Consider the following 18,443-nt stretch of genomic DNA (forward strand, 5'->3'; position numbering starts at 1 on the left):
CTGTGGTTTATTAATTTTCCTTCTTAACTCCTTTTTCATTCCTTGGTGTCTTTAGGAAAAAAGAGGGAGATCCTGATTTATTTACTCCAGATGCTTAAAAGTTTTTCTTTTATTGTGCTTCTTTTTCTCTTTCTTTCATTCTCTTATTGTGATGAGAGGAATCCTTATAATTAAATAAAAGCTTAAATTCTGCAAATTCTGAATGTGTCACGCATATGACATGACTCAACGCTGCTGAATTCTCTTATCTTGTAAGGCTGATGCCCTCTCTGTTACTGCTCAATCAAGAAAATAACTTGCACTATGTTTGAATAAAAAAAATGGCAGTTTTCTATAACTAAGTTTTGTGTGTGTGCGTGTGTGCTTAGCCCAAAACTTAGACCCGTTGGAATTTAAAAAAACAAAATCAAAGCTCATTTGATAAAGCAGCCTACACTGTATGTAAACATGTTTTTTTAATATACATACTAAATACATAGGCCCACTGAATCATCCAACTAGCAATGAGTTATAAAAGTAATCTTGGATGAGTTTTATGGTCTATATTTAATTGATTACAAATAAATCCACAAGCCCAAGATCACCACCCCTCATTGCAAGGTACCACTTCCCAGGGAAAAATCTCCCTGAAATCAATGAGTGTTGCAATATAAGCTGTAGCAATGCCAGCTGATCCCAAAACAAACAGATAATCATCCTTCCCCAGCTGAGGAGCCTTATAAATTAACTGAAAAACTGATAGCTGAGACACGAAAAACAGGAATCACATTCAGGTCTGCTACATGGCAGCCCAGATAATCACCCCTAGACTTCCAGTCTGGTCCAAACCATGTTGTAATAGGCATATTCATATCACAATAGTCTATAATAAATAAAACATAAGACTTTGGATTTGCCTTTCATTCAAAGATTGCAAAACACTTCAACAAACATTATTGGCTTAATTTCTGTGAGATAAATATCCCGATTTTATAGGAGGGGAAACTGAGAAAGAGAAAACAATGAAAAGAGACTGTGGCCTCACTCCCACTGAGGAACATTTATATCCCCTTACATAGGTAATTCTTGTGGAAGGGATGATTTTGCCCATTTTTCCCAGCTACTATAAATAAAATGATATGATACAGATGATACACACTACACGTATTTTTTTTAAAACCTGCAGAATATTAGTCTCGGACAAAGTAATGTAAATCCAATGTACTTTCTCTTTATATGGGGTTATGAGAGGCTTATTTCCTTCCCCCCTTTTTTTTTCCTTTTCTTTTTCTTGGGCTGGCCCACACTTTGCATCTCCTTTACACAAGATTTTAAAAATTCAAAGTTGAATTTCTGGAAGATTTATGATTTTTATTTTCAAATCAGAAAGTTTTGCAAAATAAACTAAAACCTCAAGGTGGCCAGCCAAAGCTTCTATGGAATGTTTCTTCAATGCCTCCTCAGCCAGTAACAGAGTTTACTTTGGCAATTATTGAAGTGAAGAATTATAAAACATTTCTAACTTACATTTCACATTTTAACATGAAAATACCACTTAGAAAGTAGTTGAACAATCTTAGGAATCCAACATCATGACAAAACGCCTCATGCTTAAACATTCTCCATGAAACTCTCAGTACACATCAGTATTTAATATAAAAGGTGAAAGGGGTATGAATTTCAATTTTCTGCTCCCTGTTTTCTACATGTAATGGCTAAGGAGTAAATTATCTGTGTGGTGCAAGTGGTATTAAGAATAACCATAATATTTTGTCCTCATTTAGCACCTCTTATCCCAAAATATTAAAGTGTTTTATAACAAGTGGTTTAGTATCATGATTCCCACTGACTAACAGAGAAACTGGGGCACAGAGAGTGGATTCCCCAAGGACACACACAGCAAGTGACACTGTAACAAACAGCAGCTGCATCTCCTGACTCCCGGTCCCCTCTTCTAACCCAGAGATAAACTGTCTTACTAAACAAAATTCCCATTAAATTAAGATATTGTATGCATAATTTCCTACATACAGCAGTGCACATTTACTCTTATTTTCTTTGTATCCTAGCTAAGAGAGAAACATTACAAGAAAGTGACCAAAATAGTAATGTACAGACACCACGAACAAAGGCAAGGATTTTTAAAGGTGCCTAAGAGATTTAGGTGCCCAAATCCAATTGAAATTCAATAGGAAATGGGTGCCTAACTCTCTTTGATTCCATTGAAAATCCCAGTCAAGACATCTATGATATCAGAAACAAGAGAAAAAATCCAGTTTGAAAAGGGACAGATTGAAAAACCAACAAAAAATTAAAATGTAATACTCTTAAAACTCAACCCAGTCTCTAGAAGAAATTTACTCAGAGAACTAAATTGTTTGTAGGGTATTCCATTCCAGGAAACATGTTTCCTTTAAATCATATACTGATACCGATAACAGGTTGGGAAAGCAGCCCCGCTACATTAAAGATGTTTGAGCAGGTCCTCTAGCACAATAACCTTTAAATTTCAGGAATAGTTTACTACACGATGGAGGCAATCCCATGGTTACATCCATAAAACCTCCTTACAGGCCCCATATTCCCTTGCACCTTCTAGCATCTAGTTCTTTCTTGCTATTCTATCTATATGCTTATATGCCCCTCTTCACTGCGGTATCTGAGCACCTCACAATCAATCATTAATGGATTTTTATGCTCACAACACCCCTGTGAGGTAGGGAAGTATTATTATCCCCAGTTTACAGATTGGAAACTGAGGTAACGATAGGCCCAAACTCTGGGACCCTCCCATCGCATAGGGTCCTAAAGCCTGAGCTTCAGCCCGAGCCCAAACATCAACATGACAGTTAAACAGCCCCTTAGCCCGAGCCCTATGACCTCAAGTCAGCTGGCATGGGTTTTTAATTGCAGTGTAGACATTCCTTTTGTTAACTGACTACACATGTGTAATATATTAGTAATATCCTAACCCAGCCAAATGAAAACATTTTTTTCCAGCACAACCAAAGGCACTTCCTCTTGTGACAGCTATTTCTCTGCTAAAAGGTCAACATTCTGCCGTCATAGCCTGATGAAAAGCAGCTGATAATTCCTAGTTCTTGTAGAAGATAACTAGTTCTGCACAAGAACTGTTATTAACAGCTATACATTTGTGAAAGAAAAACATAGGCAAATGTCAATGTGGCACTGCTAACTTGGGTGAATAGCTTATGACCTTTGTTTGACCCTGGTTATTGCAGACAGTATTAGTGAAAGAAGCAATCATAAATTAAATGACATTTAAGGTTTGAGCAATAATTCAAAAGCAGCTTTAGTCCTTTTCCAGCAAATGCTATAGAGGGCAGACTTCATAACAACTTCAATTACCAATTCTAAAAAAAGTCTATATCATATTTACTGTTCTAGACTCTTGAGAGCAGAACCATATTTCATATTCTGATAAGTCAAAATGAATGGAATCCATTCTCTTTTAGATGATTTTGTCCCTCTTGCATGTTATTTATGTTTATATTGTCCCAACTGCACACCTGAAACTGCATACTTAATTTTATAAAAGTCTGTTAATAAATAATTGTTTTAGTCAAAGCTTTTGAAAAGGCAACTGAAAAGTGAGCAGGCAGTTAGAAAATGGCTGTCAAGAACAACTATTGTGTAGGGCTCAATCCTGCAGTCCGTGGGACAGATCCTCTGCCGGTGCATATCTATCAAAGACTATCATGTCTATCAAAGGCTTTGTCTTCACTACCCGCCGATCCGGCGGGTAGCAATCGGTCTATCGGGGATCGACTTACCGCGTCTAGTGAAGACGCGATAAAATCGATCCCTGATCGCTCTGCCGTCGACTCCAGAAATCCACCACGGCAAGAGGCGGCAGCGGAGTCGGCGGCAGCGCGGCAGCAGTCGACTTTCCCCCGTCCTCACAGCCAGGTAAGCCGACCTAAAATACGCAACTTCAGCTACGGTATTCACGTAGCTGAAGTTGCGTATCTTAGGTCGGACCCCCGCTGTAGTGTAGACCTAGCCAAAGTCAATAGAGTTATACCAATTTACAAAGCTGAGGACATGACACTTTCAATTCAGTGGGAGTTTTGTCCAAGCAGAGGGTGCAAGAATAGGCCCATACTCCAAATATATCCTCACCAAAGAACTAATAGCAGTGATCTTGAAATCTCCTCCACAAAAACTGAACACACTGAAGTAAGTGAAATATAGTATAATGCAGCAGATGCCAGGAAAAAACAGGTACTCTTTCTTCTATTCTCCCTTCACCCTACCATATAAATCATGCAGACATGACTCATGCACAACAAGGAAAGTTCAAGCTCTTTAAAACAAGAAATATATGAATAGAAAAAATGTAATCAGAAGTAGATTATGAGAGCATGACAAAGATCCTAACAAACTTAACCTACCTCTTCCGGAGCAAGGTAAATTAGAGCTTCCTTGGCATTTCTTAGAGCTGTCCTCAGCTGACAATGGACAAGAACGTGGATGTTCACACTTCTTTCCAGTCCATCCTTTTTTACAATCACATCTTCCACAATTACACTGTCCATGACCTTTACAATGAATAGAATTAAAGTCTTCTAAGTCAGTCTCAATCAGGGCAATAGATACATTAAAGTCTAATGACAATAAACACAGTCTCTAATTTCTTTTATTAAATAATTATCATGGGAAGAGGTTCAGTATAATCAAGTCATTGCACCTAAAATAAATATTTCCTGTATGGTAATAATAATGGCTGCCACACTGTTTGTGTTATCATATAGTTTCTAGACCAGGGGTCTCAAACTTAAATGACCATGAGGGCCACATGAGGACTAGTGCATTGGCCCGAGGGCCACATCACTGACAGCCCCCCTCGCTGCCCCCGGCCCACCCCCACTCCACCCCTTCCATGAGGCCCCGCCCCTGCCTCGTCTCTTCTCCACCTCCTCCCCTGAGTGCGCGGCTCCCTGCTCCTCCCCCCTCCCTCCTGGAAAGTGCTAAGTGCCACCAACAGTAATGCACCCCACTCAAAGGACAAAACACTCACTTAGATTTACTTCTGTTAAAGCCCCCCCACTGCACTGGGCTGCACCACCACTCCACTCCTGCTCTGCCTCTTCCAGGGGTGGCAGGTTTGTAGAAATTTTGGTGGTGCCCAGAACCTGCCCCCCCCAAACTCCACCCCCACCTGCCTAAGGCTCTGGGAGGGAGTTTGGGTGGGGGAGGGGGTCTGGGGTGCAGGCTCTGGGATGAAATTTGGGGATAGGAGGCGGTGCACGGGTGAGGGCTGTGGGGCTGGGGATGAGGGGTTTGGGGCATTGGAGAGGCTCAGAACTAGGGCAGAAGGGAAGGGGAAGGGCAGCCTGCCCTGGCCATAGTGGAGGGGGGCACTAGGACCCTGCAGCAGCAGGTGATGCTGGAAGCCGGCAGAGCGGAGTGGAGTCAGCATGAGCTGCAGGCTCCGAGCGGTGAGGGGGCAGCAAGTGAGCCCGGGGACACTTGGGGGAGACGCGTGGGGGTGGCAGGCGGGGACGGGGGAGAGACCCAGCCCCAAACATTGGGGAGCAGCGAGCAGGGAGCTTAGCTGCCACATAAAATAACTCGGGGGAGGGGCCGCGGGGAGATTGGCGGGCCGCAGGGAAGAGCTCCGCAGGCTGCGTGTTTGAGACCCCTGTTCTAGAATTGAATCATTTTTCTTTTCTTAAAAAATACTGTAGCATCTGATGTATAGTATAAATCTTCATACACAAGACTGTTAACTAAAGAGGTAAAGACACTCAAATTTATTTTCTCACAACAATGAAAACCCTTAGCAGCAAGGCAACCATAAGACAACTTTCACACTCACCACAACGCCACTCTCCATGCTTTATATCACTACCATCACAATACTCAGTCTTACCAGCACACAAATACCCTCTGTTCTGCACACACTTTCAGTTCAACACTACTATGACCCACAATGCATATATAAACACATTGTAAATCACACTGCAGTGCAAGACCCTTACACAATCTACTGACAATTGCAATATTATATACCATGTCACATAGAAAAAGAATATGAAGTTCATGGCATACTCAACATTTCATCCCTTATCAAAACCACACAATTCTACAATATATTTAAATAATTATTTTCAAAAAGTAGATCTACTTTATGGTATATTCTACTTTAAAAAACTGACATGGAAATTATGTGATGCTGAATACAATTTGCCCTGGCCTACATCAACCACTCATTTGTGGTCAGCATCATGGGCTGTCTGAAGGACTGGAGGCAAGGCAGCGAGACTGAAGATCCAATTAAATCTCCTCTGCACATCCAGCAGAGAGAGTTCTAACTTGCACTCTAGCTTCTTCCATCAATCACTTAAAGGGGCAGAAGCCTGGCAGAACAAAATATTCTAAGCATTGGGTGAATAAAGCTTGAGCAACAGAGTGACAGGGTGTATAAACCCCACACTGGTCAGGCGGGAGGGTAACCAATCACTTTTGGCAGAAGAGGCCACGCCCTCTTGCCCCTGCTGCACATGCTCCCGATGAAAGGCACAGATAAAAGGCAACTGGTCAGTTCAGTCGGGGCTGGCTGAAGAGGAGGATGGACGGGAGCAGCCGGCTCCTGCTGAAGAACCGTCAGCTCTCCAGACTGCAGATGAGGGTAGTACAGGGGACCTCCGCCCTCAGGTACAGAGGCCAACAGAGACACCAAGCTGCTGCCCGTGGAGGACAAGCCCGCAGAAGACTCAAGGGTAGGAAGTGACCCAGGAATGTGTTGGGCGCCGACACTTGAATCTTCAATAAGGAGATCACTGGCTTCATAGGGCCCTCAGCCAGAACCCGATAGAGTAGGGTAGGCCCAGGTTCCCTTATCCCTATCCCACACTTGCCACTAGGCGTTACCACTGGGGATCATTGATACAGACTGTTGGTTTGCTCTGCCCCACTCCGAGGGCAAAGGCCCCAGACTGTTATTGTCAGCCCCAGCCAGGAGGCTAAGAGCTCCAGACTGTTTGTTTGTTCTGCCGTCCCCCCTATCCCCGAGGGGTGAGGCCAGAAGTAGTACTGCCCTGCGAGCCAGGGCAGCACAGAGGATTATTTGCCATGAGATCCGATGTCCTGGCAAGAAGAGGTGACTCAGTGGGCCATGTCTGATATGACATCATGATTTGAAAAGGGGGCAACCCCCCCTCATTACACACTGCACCCCTGTGACAATCAGCAACATCTTTCTTCAGCAGCAGAATAAAGTTTGAAACAGGGCATAAATGCTTGTTTCATTAGACCAGCTCCCTGGCCAGTTCTGCTCCCAAGAACCTCAGCCAGTCACCACCCACTGCTTTAAGTCCAAACCACTCTTCTTTTGTCCACTGTCCCATCTGGTTTTCTTCTTGCAAACTATAAGCACATACGTTTTATAGATCTAGTCTGACTACATTGAAATGTTTACACTTGCAAATACTATATGTCTAAAATGTATGCACTTACTAGTTTACATGCAGAAAATTGGAGGAGGCGGGGGCCAAGGAGCTCCCTCGGCTGACAGAAAGGCCAGCAGACCAGCTGCCATCCTGCAGGTGCACAGGAGGTGATTTTTCTTTATGTTTGTTAATTGTTTTTCATTTAAAAATGCTGAAGGCCGCTCTTCTGTCCCTTGTTGTTTTTGTGCACCTGCTGGCAGGCTGAGCATTGGCCATATGCCCCTGTGGCCCACATGTGCATCTCTGAAAGGCTAATTCACTTTATTAACTCTCTCCGGCTAAAACAGCCATGTATGCACTAACAAGACAGCAGCACATAGTCTGTATGTGAATATGGATGTTTTCATATGGGAAGGCTCATTTTGTTGTTGTTTTTTTCTTTCTATATCAGGATGTTAACATGATTATCTTTAAAGGAGGACAGTCCCTTGACAATGTGAACACCTCTAAGTGAAGATCACGCAGTTAGATACCAAACAGCATTAAACTCTTTAAAAGAGGACATCCAGTTGGCAACATGAAGTACTGTAAATTGCCAATCACCCCCAGGCAATGTGAAATCTCTTACGGGAGCTACCCTTCTGTGATGTTAAGCCTTAGCAGCAGGGCTCCCAATTCCCATGGTAAAGTCTTTGAAATGACTGGTGGCATTTCATTCAGTCACAGTAAAATTCTTATCTGCAACAGGGTTTCTATGATTCCAGTCCACTAAACTGGACAGGAAAGGTTTCCTGCCTCTATCAATTAGGCAGGCAGAACAACATGAGAAACTTTTGAACCAGCTCAGCTCCCTTTATTGTCTATCAGGTTTGCCACTTTGCCTGGATTTTCCCCAATCTAAGTAAACCCCAGTGGATTTTTTACTAAAACACTGAAAAAAACTTGTTAAAACCTTAAAAAGTAACAGTTTTGAAAAGAAACATAGCACATATGCTTTGTGATTCACTTTGTAAGCACTGTTTTTCTGCAGACATAAAACAGTAAATATATTGTCAAAAATTAACAGCTTGAATTTTTTAAGTGCTTTCCCACATTATGGGTTTTGGCAATGACTTACACAGATGCAAAGTACCCTAGTTTGAACTGGGGTAAGTCACACTACTGAAAGTCAGTTTACATTGGTGCACTGTATCTAAGCTAGGGGTTTGCACAGTTTGTGAAAACAAGGCCTTGAATATAAGAACACAAATGCAAAGCCTGTAATCTAGTTAGACATAACCCTGTTTTGTATTTACCCTTAGCTACTGATACACTTTTACCAAATTATTTGCTTTTTCTACAAGTGGAATATAACAAAGTTTCAATCAAATCAATCGCAGTGTGGTAAAACTCAATTGATGCTGATAGTAGTAAGTCTTAAAGATGGACAATATCCTGAATTCAATTGTCCTGTTTTCTGTTTAAGCGTTAGACACTTACAGCTGATCAAAATTTCAACCAAAAAAGTGGGAAGAAAAAAAGTCATAAAACATTTTCACAAATGCAGATTTTTTTTCTCCTTTTCTGACCAGTGCTAGTCCCAACATTGTTTTTCAAACATAGTTGTGGTTAAGAAATCTGGATCTTCATATTTATCATTAGTAGAGAAGAAAGGACTAGAGGGTTACATTTCACCATCTCAGTTTCAGCCTCCTCTTACTGCTCTAGGCTCCTTTTGTGATCTTTTGATTTGGGATCAATCATGCTAGGAGGGGAGGGAAACTATAAACTTTTCAGAAGCTATTTTTAAAAATTATTTTGTTCTTGTGTGGTTCCAAATTTTTTTCTTAATTAAGTCAAGTCAGATTTCCACAGAACACTGCAGTATTAGTGTCAGACTGTAATCTGTCAAGTCCCTTTGAAGCTGCCTTCAGTTGCTTTTGCAAAATGTGTGCTTCTGTAAAGTCCCGTGGTGCACAAAACACATGCAATGTTTTAGTCAAAGTCTTCCTCATGTTTAGTGCTAATTTCATCGTATTTATGGTAATTGGATAAAAATGAAGAGGCATCATCTTCCCCAGAGTTCCACCAAGTGTCTCTGGGAAGCTGGGGCATCAATCCTTTTTCAGTCAACAAACCATGAGGATGTTGGTAGCTGAGAGAATTTTTGAACCTCCAGAAATGGGGTAGGACTGTGTTAGGTGTTATTCTTTCTCAACAAGGATTAAAATATTGTGCTGAGCACCCATACAGCTGAAGTTCTAGATGTCTGGTCCTGAGAAATGCTCTCATCTTTTCCCATTTTATTTTCTTATCTTAGCAAATAGCAAAGATCTTCTTGTTATACCCCACATTCTCGAATGGCATCTTGAGTAGCTTGGACCCAATATTCTGAGGGGCAGCAAGGTACAGTTCAGAGGTAGATTCAACAGCATTTAATAGGAACACATATTTCCTGTATTGATACTAAAGTCACTACCATACCACTTTTTATGTTCTACCAACCACCTTGCATTAATAACAAATGTGGATTCTTTTAGTTTTTCCTTTATTTTTCCCCTCTGTCTCTTCATTTGCAGCACCTAGAAGTGACCCTACAAGTTTCAATATGTGTGGTAGAGTATATCCACAGTTAACAGCTTCAGTCATTCTTCAAATTGTTCATGCTATGTTGAACACGATGTACTTAGCATAACACAAATGGGTGCTTACAGTTGGGCTCCTTCATTCATATTTAGACAAGCTGGTCAAAAAGTATGTTTTGTGGAAAAAAATAAAGATGAAAGATTTTTAGTTTCATTTAATTGTTTCACAAAATAGCATGTTTTTTATTTTAAAAAACCTACCTACTTCCAATAAAATAATTAGAGTCTGAGCCCTAATGTCTGCTGAGCAAAAATTATACTAAAGGAATAGAATGAGGAGTAAGAGCAAGCCACTGGACATTCCTTCTTCCAAAATTAAATTCAGACATCTTGTTTACATTTACATATGCCCCTTACCTGAACAGAAGTCATCAGAATATCTGTCATACACTGCCTTGCAATTTCTTTCATCACACTCACAGGTATCTCCATGAATATCTCCCCAGTCACCAGTTGGGTCCACATCATGGCATGTGCATTCACCACATATACACGTGCCTAAGGAAAAAAACAGAGCAGAAATGGGCCTACCAATGGGCATGAATAAGAATCAGTGTAGGAATTGAAACTTGTTGTTTTGCCTTCACAAAAGCTTTGTGAGCACAGGGTCACTGTTTCCAATGCTCATTAGTTAAAAATGTATGCAGTGGCTTCCATTGTCTCCAGCTATCTTACTCCATAAAGGAGCTTAATTGCTTCTTCCATTTAGTCTGAATGAAGGGCAGCTACCACATCCATCAGTTTCAGCAAGGTCTGTGATTGCCCACAGTTCAAAGTCACGTTTACTGCAGCCACCAGCACCCTCCACTACAACAATAGGATGTATTTGAAGAGAACTGGACTGGATGAATCGATATTATGGACACTTGCATAGTTCATTCAGTGAAAAGAATGTTAAACTCTTAGAGTGGAAAAATTATGTAATGATGGTGTAATCCCAAACAGTAAATTTTTAGAGTGACTTTGCATCAGCTCTCCTAGATTTTCAGTATATATCAAAATATGTAAACTGGGAACACTGATCAAAAACCTATTAATAAAGTGAGTAGAAATAGCTTTATAAAGTCAAGGCATCCTGAAGTTTCATGTGGACAAAATCATAAATACGTGAAAAGTTAAAAAGAATTCTGGAAATAGTATTGGGCAGGTAGTTCCCTTGTGCATCCTGCAGAAGTTTGCAGCTACCAGTTACACTCATTTGCACTGCTCCAGTATAACGATAAAGAAATGCTTGCTAGGTAACACATCTTAAAATTCCCTTTGGTAAGATATCACTATTACAGTGCAAATAAAATATCTAATTTGACACATAATGTTTCTATATTTATTGTTTCCTGTATTACACAAGGTTTTTTTTAAAGTTAAAGCCCAAAAATTAAATGAGCCTACATTCTTTCTGTATTTGAGCCAAGCTTTCAATTTCCCCATAATTAAGATGAGAGGGTTTTCTAAATGCTCTCAGGATAATTAGGTGCTCATACTATAGCAGGTTTTGTCAGTAGAGATATATTTAAGAAAGGTTTCTATGAGACTTGCACTTTTGCTCTTCTGTAATAGTTCTGGATTGCAGCCAAAGGAATAACATTCTCACTTTGAACTATTTGTTCACTGAAGCCAAGTATAGCAGCTGGTGAATACAAATCTCATTTTTTTCATTATTTCTTCCCAAATTGGCAAAATTAAATGGAAATTATGGATGAAATTCAAGTGATTGGACTTTGTGCAAAAAACTACACGTAGTTAAAAAAAATCTATCTTCCAAGGCCATGAGCAGGCCCTCTTTGGTTGCTGTTCCAGGTTCTGAGATGAAATAATGACCACTGTTCTTTCATAGCCCATATTCAGGGGTTTGGGGAACCCAGGATGAGTTATCTGCCCATTACCCATCCAGTGCAGCCTCATTGTAGGAGCAAGAGGTGAAAGGGACTTCCCATTCTTGGGTCAATTTCATCTTATAAATACATATTTTACATATACATATTTACACACATATGTATATAATAGGAAATATGTGTATTCATATACACAAACATATTCATACATGCATACATAAATGTATGTTTATGTGTACACACATATACACAGATGCCAAATTTTAAAGATTCATGTCCAGAAGTGAAAGGAGAGCAAAATCAAAAACTATTTCTAAAAATTATTACCTTTGTCCTAGTGCAGAATAAATGCACACATAAAATATGCGAATGACACACCTCTGTTGCTGCAGATTTTGCCATCTGGAGATGTGCATCTTTTCTTGATCTCCCATGGGGTGATGTCACACTGGAATTCACATTTATCTCCATGCCAACCAGCCTCACAGTAACAGTTTCCACAGTAACACTTTCCATGGCCTTAACCCAAAGCAAATTTTATACAGTGAGAAAAAGGCAAGTTTTTAAAAGAGCATTAACAATCTAACCATTTTTACTAATTTTCCTCTTCATCCTTGCAGTGTTATGATCACAACTAAAGCAGTTGACAGATTTTATTTCTGAATAAAATAAGATTTCTACAAAAGCAATTAATTATGTTGTACTGCTATACCGCCATAAACCTATTTTACAAATGTTCTTCATTTGTAATACATAAATAAATAAATAATAATAAAATTAAATTTAAATGTATTCTTTTTACAGTCATTAAACTTAATTCTTGAGCATGGATGGGTAAATTTAGTAGATCGTGAATTTAACAGAAAAAGTAAAGAGCAACTTTAAATACACTACTGTGGCTCAATCTCTCAATCCTGAACTACAGGGTACTGTGCACTTGCAACTTCTAAACAATGGGAGTTGGGGGAGCTCAGCCCCTTGCAAGATTCACTCCATGGGGTTCTGTGAGGGCTCCACCTGTGCTGAGCAGCTTGCAGGACTATGGCTTTTGTTTGTAACTATTTTAAACAAGGAAAGTATGGACATAGACAAATCAGCTCTTAAAATTAAGAACTAGCTGGAAGATCAATCCCTTCCATGAATCAAAACAAACCTTTAACAAATTCACCTAATATCCCTCCCCCACCTTCAAAATCCTGAACAGGTCCTACCTTTGGTCATTTGGGACTTAATCCTACAAGCTTGTAAGCCCTCTGATCCAATCTACCAAAGCACCTAACTTTCAGCAGGTGAATAGTGCAGTGATTTCAATGGGAGTACCCAAGTGTTTAAAGTTAAGCATGTGGGACACTTCATGTGCTCAAAGTTAAGCATATAGTTAAGTACTTTGGTGAGCAGAGCCAGGACCTTGCAGGATCAAGTCCTTTCTCACTGTACTATGAGTGTCAGACTCAACAGCCCCAGCAATCACTGCAAGAACTGGATCAGCTGCTGTCCTCAAATATCTCATGTTCATTTACTATCAACAGTGCAAATTTTGAATTGTGACATGTACATTTTACAGTCAAACATGACATTTCCACAGCTGTCAACCAATTAAGGAAAAGAAACAGTTCTGTATGACTTATGTAACTAACCAACCCAGAGCAAATTTTGCATTTCAAATATTCACAATGAATTGTTCATGAAAGCAGATCAAGAATTATTTCTGAACAAATTTGTGAATAATTTCTAAAACTAAATACATTTGAGAAATTGGCAATTTTTTGCAGACACTTCACACTGGTAGAAAGGAAGCTAAATTTGTGAACTAAATTGTTATAATTTTTTTGACCATCTCTATCTTTGACTATAGAGGGCTCATGGAAGGATTCCACATCATCGGCTTCAGTCTGCACCCTCTGCCAATCATCTTGTGACTGGGTGCCACTAGAGCACAGATGAATAGGCGAGCGAGTATGGACGGCGCAATGCAAACCATCACCACTGAAAACAAGTCATGTGTGTGTTCTGATTACAGGGCAAAGTTTTATTAACTGTCTTATGGCTGTTGAGGCGCAGAGACTGAGTCATAAACAGCAGCAGACTTGACAGGCATAATTTGTAATCCCTTTCTCAGCATCAAACTACCTACATACTTTATTTGGAAAGGACTGCCACTTGCGCAGCGGTCTTTTTAGCCACAACTATGCTCACAAGACGTAAAACACCCATTGAGAAGTCAGAGCGTATCATCTCGCTTAAACCTCAGACGACCATCGGCTCTGTGAACATCATTAGTACCTATGCACCAACACTCAAATCTAGCCCTGAGGAGAAGGATACATTTTACCACTCTTTGCATCAAGTCGTCAAAAGAAAACCATCAACTGAGCAACTTTTCCTCCTTGGTGATGTTAATGCAAGAGTTGGTGCAGACAACAACTCATGGCCAGATTGCATAGGACATTTTGGCATTGGCAAGATGAATGAGAATGGCCAACGACTTCTTGAATTCTGCACCCAAAACCAAATGTGCATTACCAATTCATATTTTACAGGAAAAGGTCACCACAAAGTGTCCTGGCGACATCCACGATCAAGCCACTCGCACCAATTAGACCTTGTTATCATCAGGAGAAAAGACCTACCCTTAGCGCAGAACACTTGCACGTTCCACAACGCTGATTGTGACACTGAGCACTCCTTGGTTATTAGCGAAGTGAAGATTACAGCCAAGAAACTACATAGAGCAAAACCTAGGAGCAAGCCCAAAATCAATGCTATTAACACCAAAATGCAAGGAATTTGTGCAGGCTTTTGAACTTAGCATGCATGGGAAGTCATTACCAGAGGAGGCAGAGGAATTTTGGGAGAATTTAAGAACAACAATCCATGAAACAGCTTTAGCTACATTTGGGGGAAAGAGACCATCAAAAAAGGACTAGTTTGAAGAAAATGAAGTGGAACTATTAACTCTCATCAATATTAAGAACACAGCCTATCTGGAACACAACAAGAAGCCAACAGAGAGCACAAAAGTGAGACTTCGACATGCAAAAACCGAGATGCAGTGAGCAAGCAGACGCTGTGCAAATCATTACTGGATCAAGCTCTATGAAGAGATACAGACAGCCTCAGATACAGGAAACCTCAAAGTCATGTATGACGGCCTGAAGAAAGCTCTAGATACACTGTCAACAAGGTTGCCCCTCTCAAATCACACAGCGGTGAAATCATTACAGATAAAAGCAAGCAGTTGTCTCATTGGGTTGAACACTATTCAGAGCTATACACACAAGAAAGAAACATCACCAGCGAATCACTGGACCAAAAGCCAACTCTACAGGTCATGCCAGAGCTAGATGTGGAGCCCATTGTAGAAGAGCTAAGCAAGGTCATAGATTTGCTATCAAGTGACAAGGCTCCTGGAAAAGATGGCATCTCAGCGGAAATCAACAACTCCAACTCGCTACTATCTCGCTACTAAGTGTAGCAGGAAAAGCTTTTGCAAAAGTCATCTTAGTGCACCTACAACAGCTGGCGAATCGTGTCTACCCTGAATCACAGTGCGGATTCAGGGCTGGAAGATCAACTATAGACATGATATTTTCTCTGCATCAACTCCAAGAAAAGTGCAGGGAGCAAAACTGACTATTGTACATTGCCTTTGTGGTCCTAACCAAAGCATTTGACACAGTCAGCAGAGCAGGTCTACTAGCAATACTAGAAAAGATAGGATGTCCACCAACTCTGTTCAGTCTTATACGTTCATTCCACAACAATATAAGAGCAACTGTCCAGTTTGACGGGTCCACTTCAGACAGCTTTGAGATGAAAAGTGGAGTGAAGCAAGGATGTGTTCTTGCCCCTACACTCTTTGGAATCTTCTTCTCAATACCCTTGAACTGTGAGTTTAAGGACATGAAAGATGGAGTCTATCTCCACACAAAATCAGATGGGAAACTCTTCAACCTGTCCTGACTTAAGTCAAAAACCAAAGTCAAAAAGGTGCTAATCAGGGAACTTCTATTCACTGATGATGCTGCCTCATAGCCCACAATGAAGATCTATTACAAGAACTCATGGACCGCCTTTCAAGTACCTGTCAGGCATTTGCTCTCACCATCAGCATTAAGAAAACAGTTGTATTAGGACAGGGGGTTCAATTACCTGAAATGCAAATCAGCTAGAAGTAGTCCAAAAGTTCAGCTATTTAGGTTCTACAGTGACCACCAACCTCTCACTGGATGAAGAACTAAATGTTTGCACTGGAAAGGCTGCCATTACCTTTAGCAGACTAACTAAAAGAGCATGGAGCAACTCAAAGCTTACCATCAAGACCAAACTGCTAGTGTACCAAGCTTGCATCCTCAGCACTCATGTATGGTGGGGAAACATGGACAACTTATGCTCATCAGGAGAAAAGGTTTAACAGTTTCCATCTATGTTGTTTACACCACATACTCAACACCAATTGGCAAGATAAAGTAATCAACGCACAGGTTCTTCAAAGTTCTTAGACTGCGCGGGCTGGGCCATCTGAGTAGGTTGGAAGACGGACGCATACCCAAGGACATGCTACATGGGGAGCTATCAGAGGGAACAAGAACAATAGCCCAAGCTTCGCTATAAAAATACATGCAAGCAAGATTTGAAGGAATTTGGAATTGATCCTGACCAATGGGAAATCTTGGCAAGTGATCATAACAAGTGACGTCATCGTCTCCATCAGGGTATCAAAGTCCATGACAGGAGCTAGCTCCTATGGCTTGAGAAGAAAATTGCCCGTAGGAAGCAAGCAGCTCCCAACAAAGATACATATATTTGCAATAACTGCCAAAGATCATGCAAATCTCAGCTTGGCCTATTCAGTCACATGAGACATAGCAAACCATCTACATCATAGGCTGCAATTCCCACCGTCTCTCGCAGATGCCATGCCAACACATGTCTGTTTTCTCTATTTGGGGTCCAGCCTTGCAACTGCATATGCTTAGCTTTTAACACATGAGGAGTAGCTCTATCGATACCCCCAGCACAACTATTCATGTGCTTAAAGTTAAGCTCATGCATAAGATTGAAGGATAAGAGCCTTAGTTTGCAAGGTCTCCAAGACAGTATTCCTGTCTTACTGTTTGCAATATCAACTTTAATTGGGTCCTGATCCTGACTGAGGTGTCTGGGTCCTGGTATAATGTAACCAATTTCCATAGAGATGAATTAGGAAGTCACAAACACGAAGGGACGTGGTTCACTAGCACCTTTCTCTGGTAACTCTTGAATTCAACCGGCACATCAACATAAAATTGGAGTTTTACAGAGGTAAATCTAGTCCCCGGTTGGATTATGGCATCACTGAATGAAACAAGGGTAGGGAAAAGGAAAAAGCTTTATAATGAGACACCACACTGATGAGAAAGGATACACAGAAAAATGCAACAGGAGAGTTTAATGGGGTTTTGTAAAATGTCAAATGCTATCAAATGTAATAAAGTGTGGCATTTTCTCTCACACTTGGTATGTAAAATAAAATATATATTGAATCACTGACATGTATCCCTCCCCAGCTTTTACTTTGGCCAATTATTTGATAAGTTTGGCCTGCATTCCCAGGATATGGCTTCTTTAGAGGGTCATATTACTATCATCATTTTAAAAACCAACTTATTCTGTACAACCAAAGTTCTTTTCTCTCCCAAGAGCAGCATGGAGAGTTAAACAAATAGAAATTATTTTGGTCTCTATACACACATGGGTAAATACAGATAGTAATACATATTTGCAGTATTATGGGAATGAATTGGGTCCCCTTGTGTATGTGTGTGGGGGTGTTACTCCTTTCTAATCCCACTTGTCCCAATACTGTACTTCTCTGTTTTTAATGTATCCCCTCAGTCTCTCCCTCTTTCTTCCATCCTCGCACATATCCACTTCCATCTACCTCACTTGTTAGAAAATTAGCAGCTTTGTGGTACTATGCACCCTGGCTCCTGCTTCTCTTCATAAAAAGAGACAGTGGCTCAGGGCTACTATGTTCCTCAGATTATTGTTCAGCCCACTTGCTCATCTGAAATTTCTACTCACCATTCACAGTAGGTATTCATGCTATTTATCTCTTTGTCTCTCAATGCATGCATGCAATAAAGTCATTTTATAATTCCAATAAGTAAAAATCTGAAATACTGTATTACTCTATTGCATGTCTCAACCAGCTTTGACTGATCTCCTTATTGTACTTATTTACTAATGCACTTACCTGTACAGATCTCTTCTGTTTCATCATCTATGCATTCTCGGTCATCACACTCACAAAATTTACCATAGATGAGTCCATTCCCTTCCGAATTCTCACACTTGCATCTGCCACATTGGCATACGCCTGTAAACATTCAAAAAAACACTCTCGTGATTATAGTTAATAGAAAGAATAGTTGTTGCTGTTTTAATTAATCCAACAGTGGTTTTATACGCCTTATTGCTGAGCTCACTGAAAACTTAAGATAACCCAGGGGGTCAGGGGAGTCCATCTGAAGTGTAAATAGATTTTTTTAGGTGTCTCACTCTACAAAGAATAAAGAACCATAACAAGAAGTATCATACCTCTCTAGAGC

The 18,443-nt window shown here is 40.5% G+C and overlaps 1 protein-coding gene across 1 annotated transcript in view; it reads right to left on the reverse strand.

Annotated features, from left to right (window-relative positions):
* ITGBL1 (integrin subunit beta like 1) overlaps positions 1-18,443 on the reverse strand; it is a 220,161-nt gene that overhangs the window by 83,916 nt on the left and 117,802 nt on the right. Inside the window, exons 4-7 of the mRNA XM_065422173.1 lie at positions 18,089-18,211; positions 12,229-12,369; positions 10,376-10,516; positions 4,395-4,541 (exon numbers count right to left, since the gene is read on the reverse strand). Of these exons, the coding sequence (XP_065278245.1) occupies positions 4,395-4,541; positions 10,376-10,516; positions 12,229-12,369; positions 18,089-18,211 (552 nt within the window). The remainder of the gene's footprint in view (positions 1-4,394; positions 4,542-10,375; positions 10,517-12,228; positions 12,370-18,088; positions 18,212-18,443) is intronic.

Source organism: Emys orbicularis, chromosome 1 (assembly GCF_028017835.1).
Source record: "Emys orbicularis isolate rEmyOrb1 chromosome 1, rEmyOrb1.hap1, whole genome shotgun sequence".
In the NCBI taxonomy this organism is placed as follows: Eukaryota; Metazoa; Chordata; order Testudines; family Emydidae; genus Emys; species Emys orbicularis.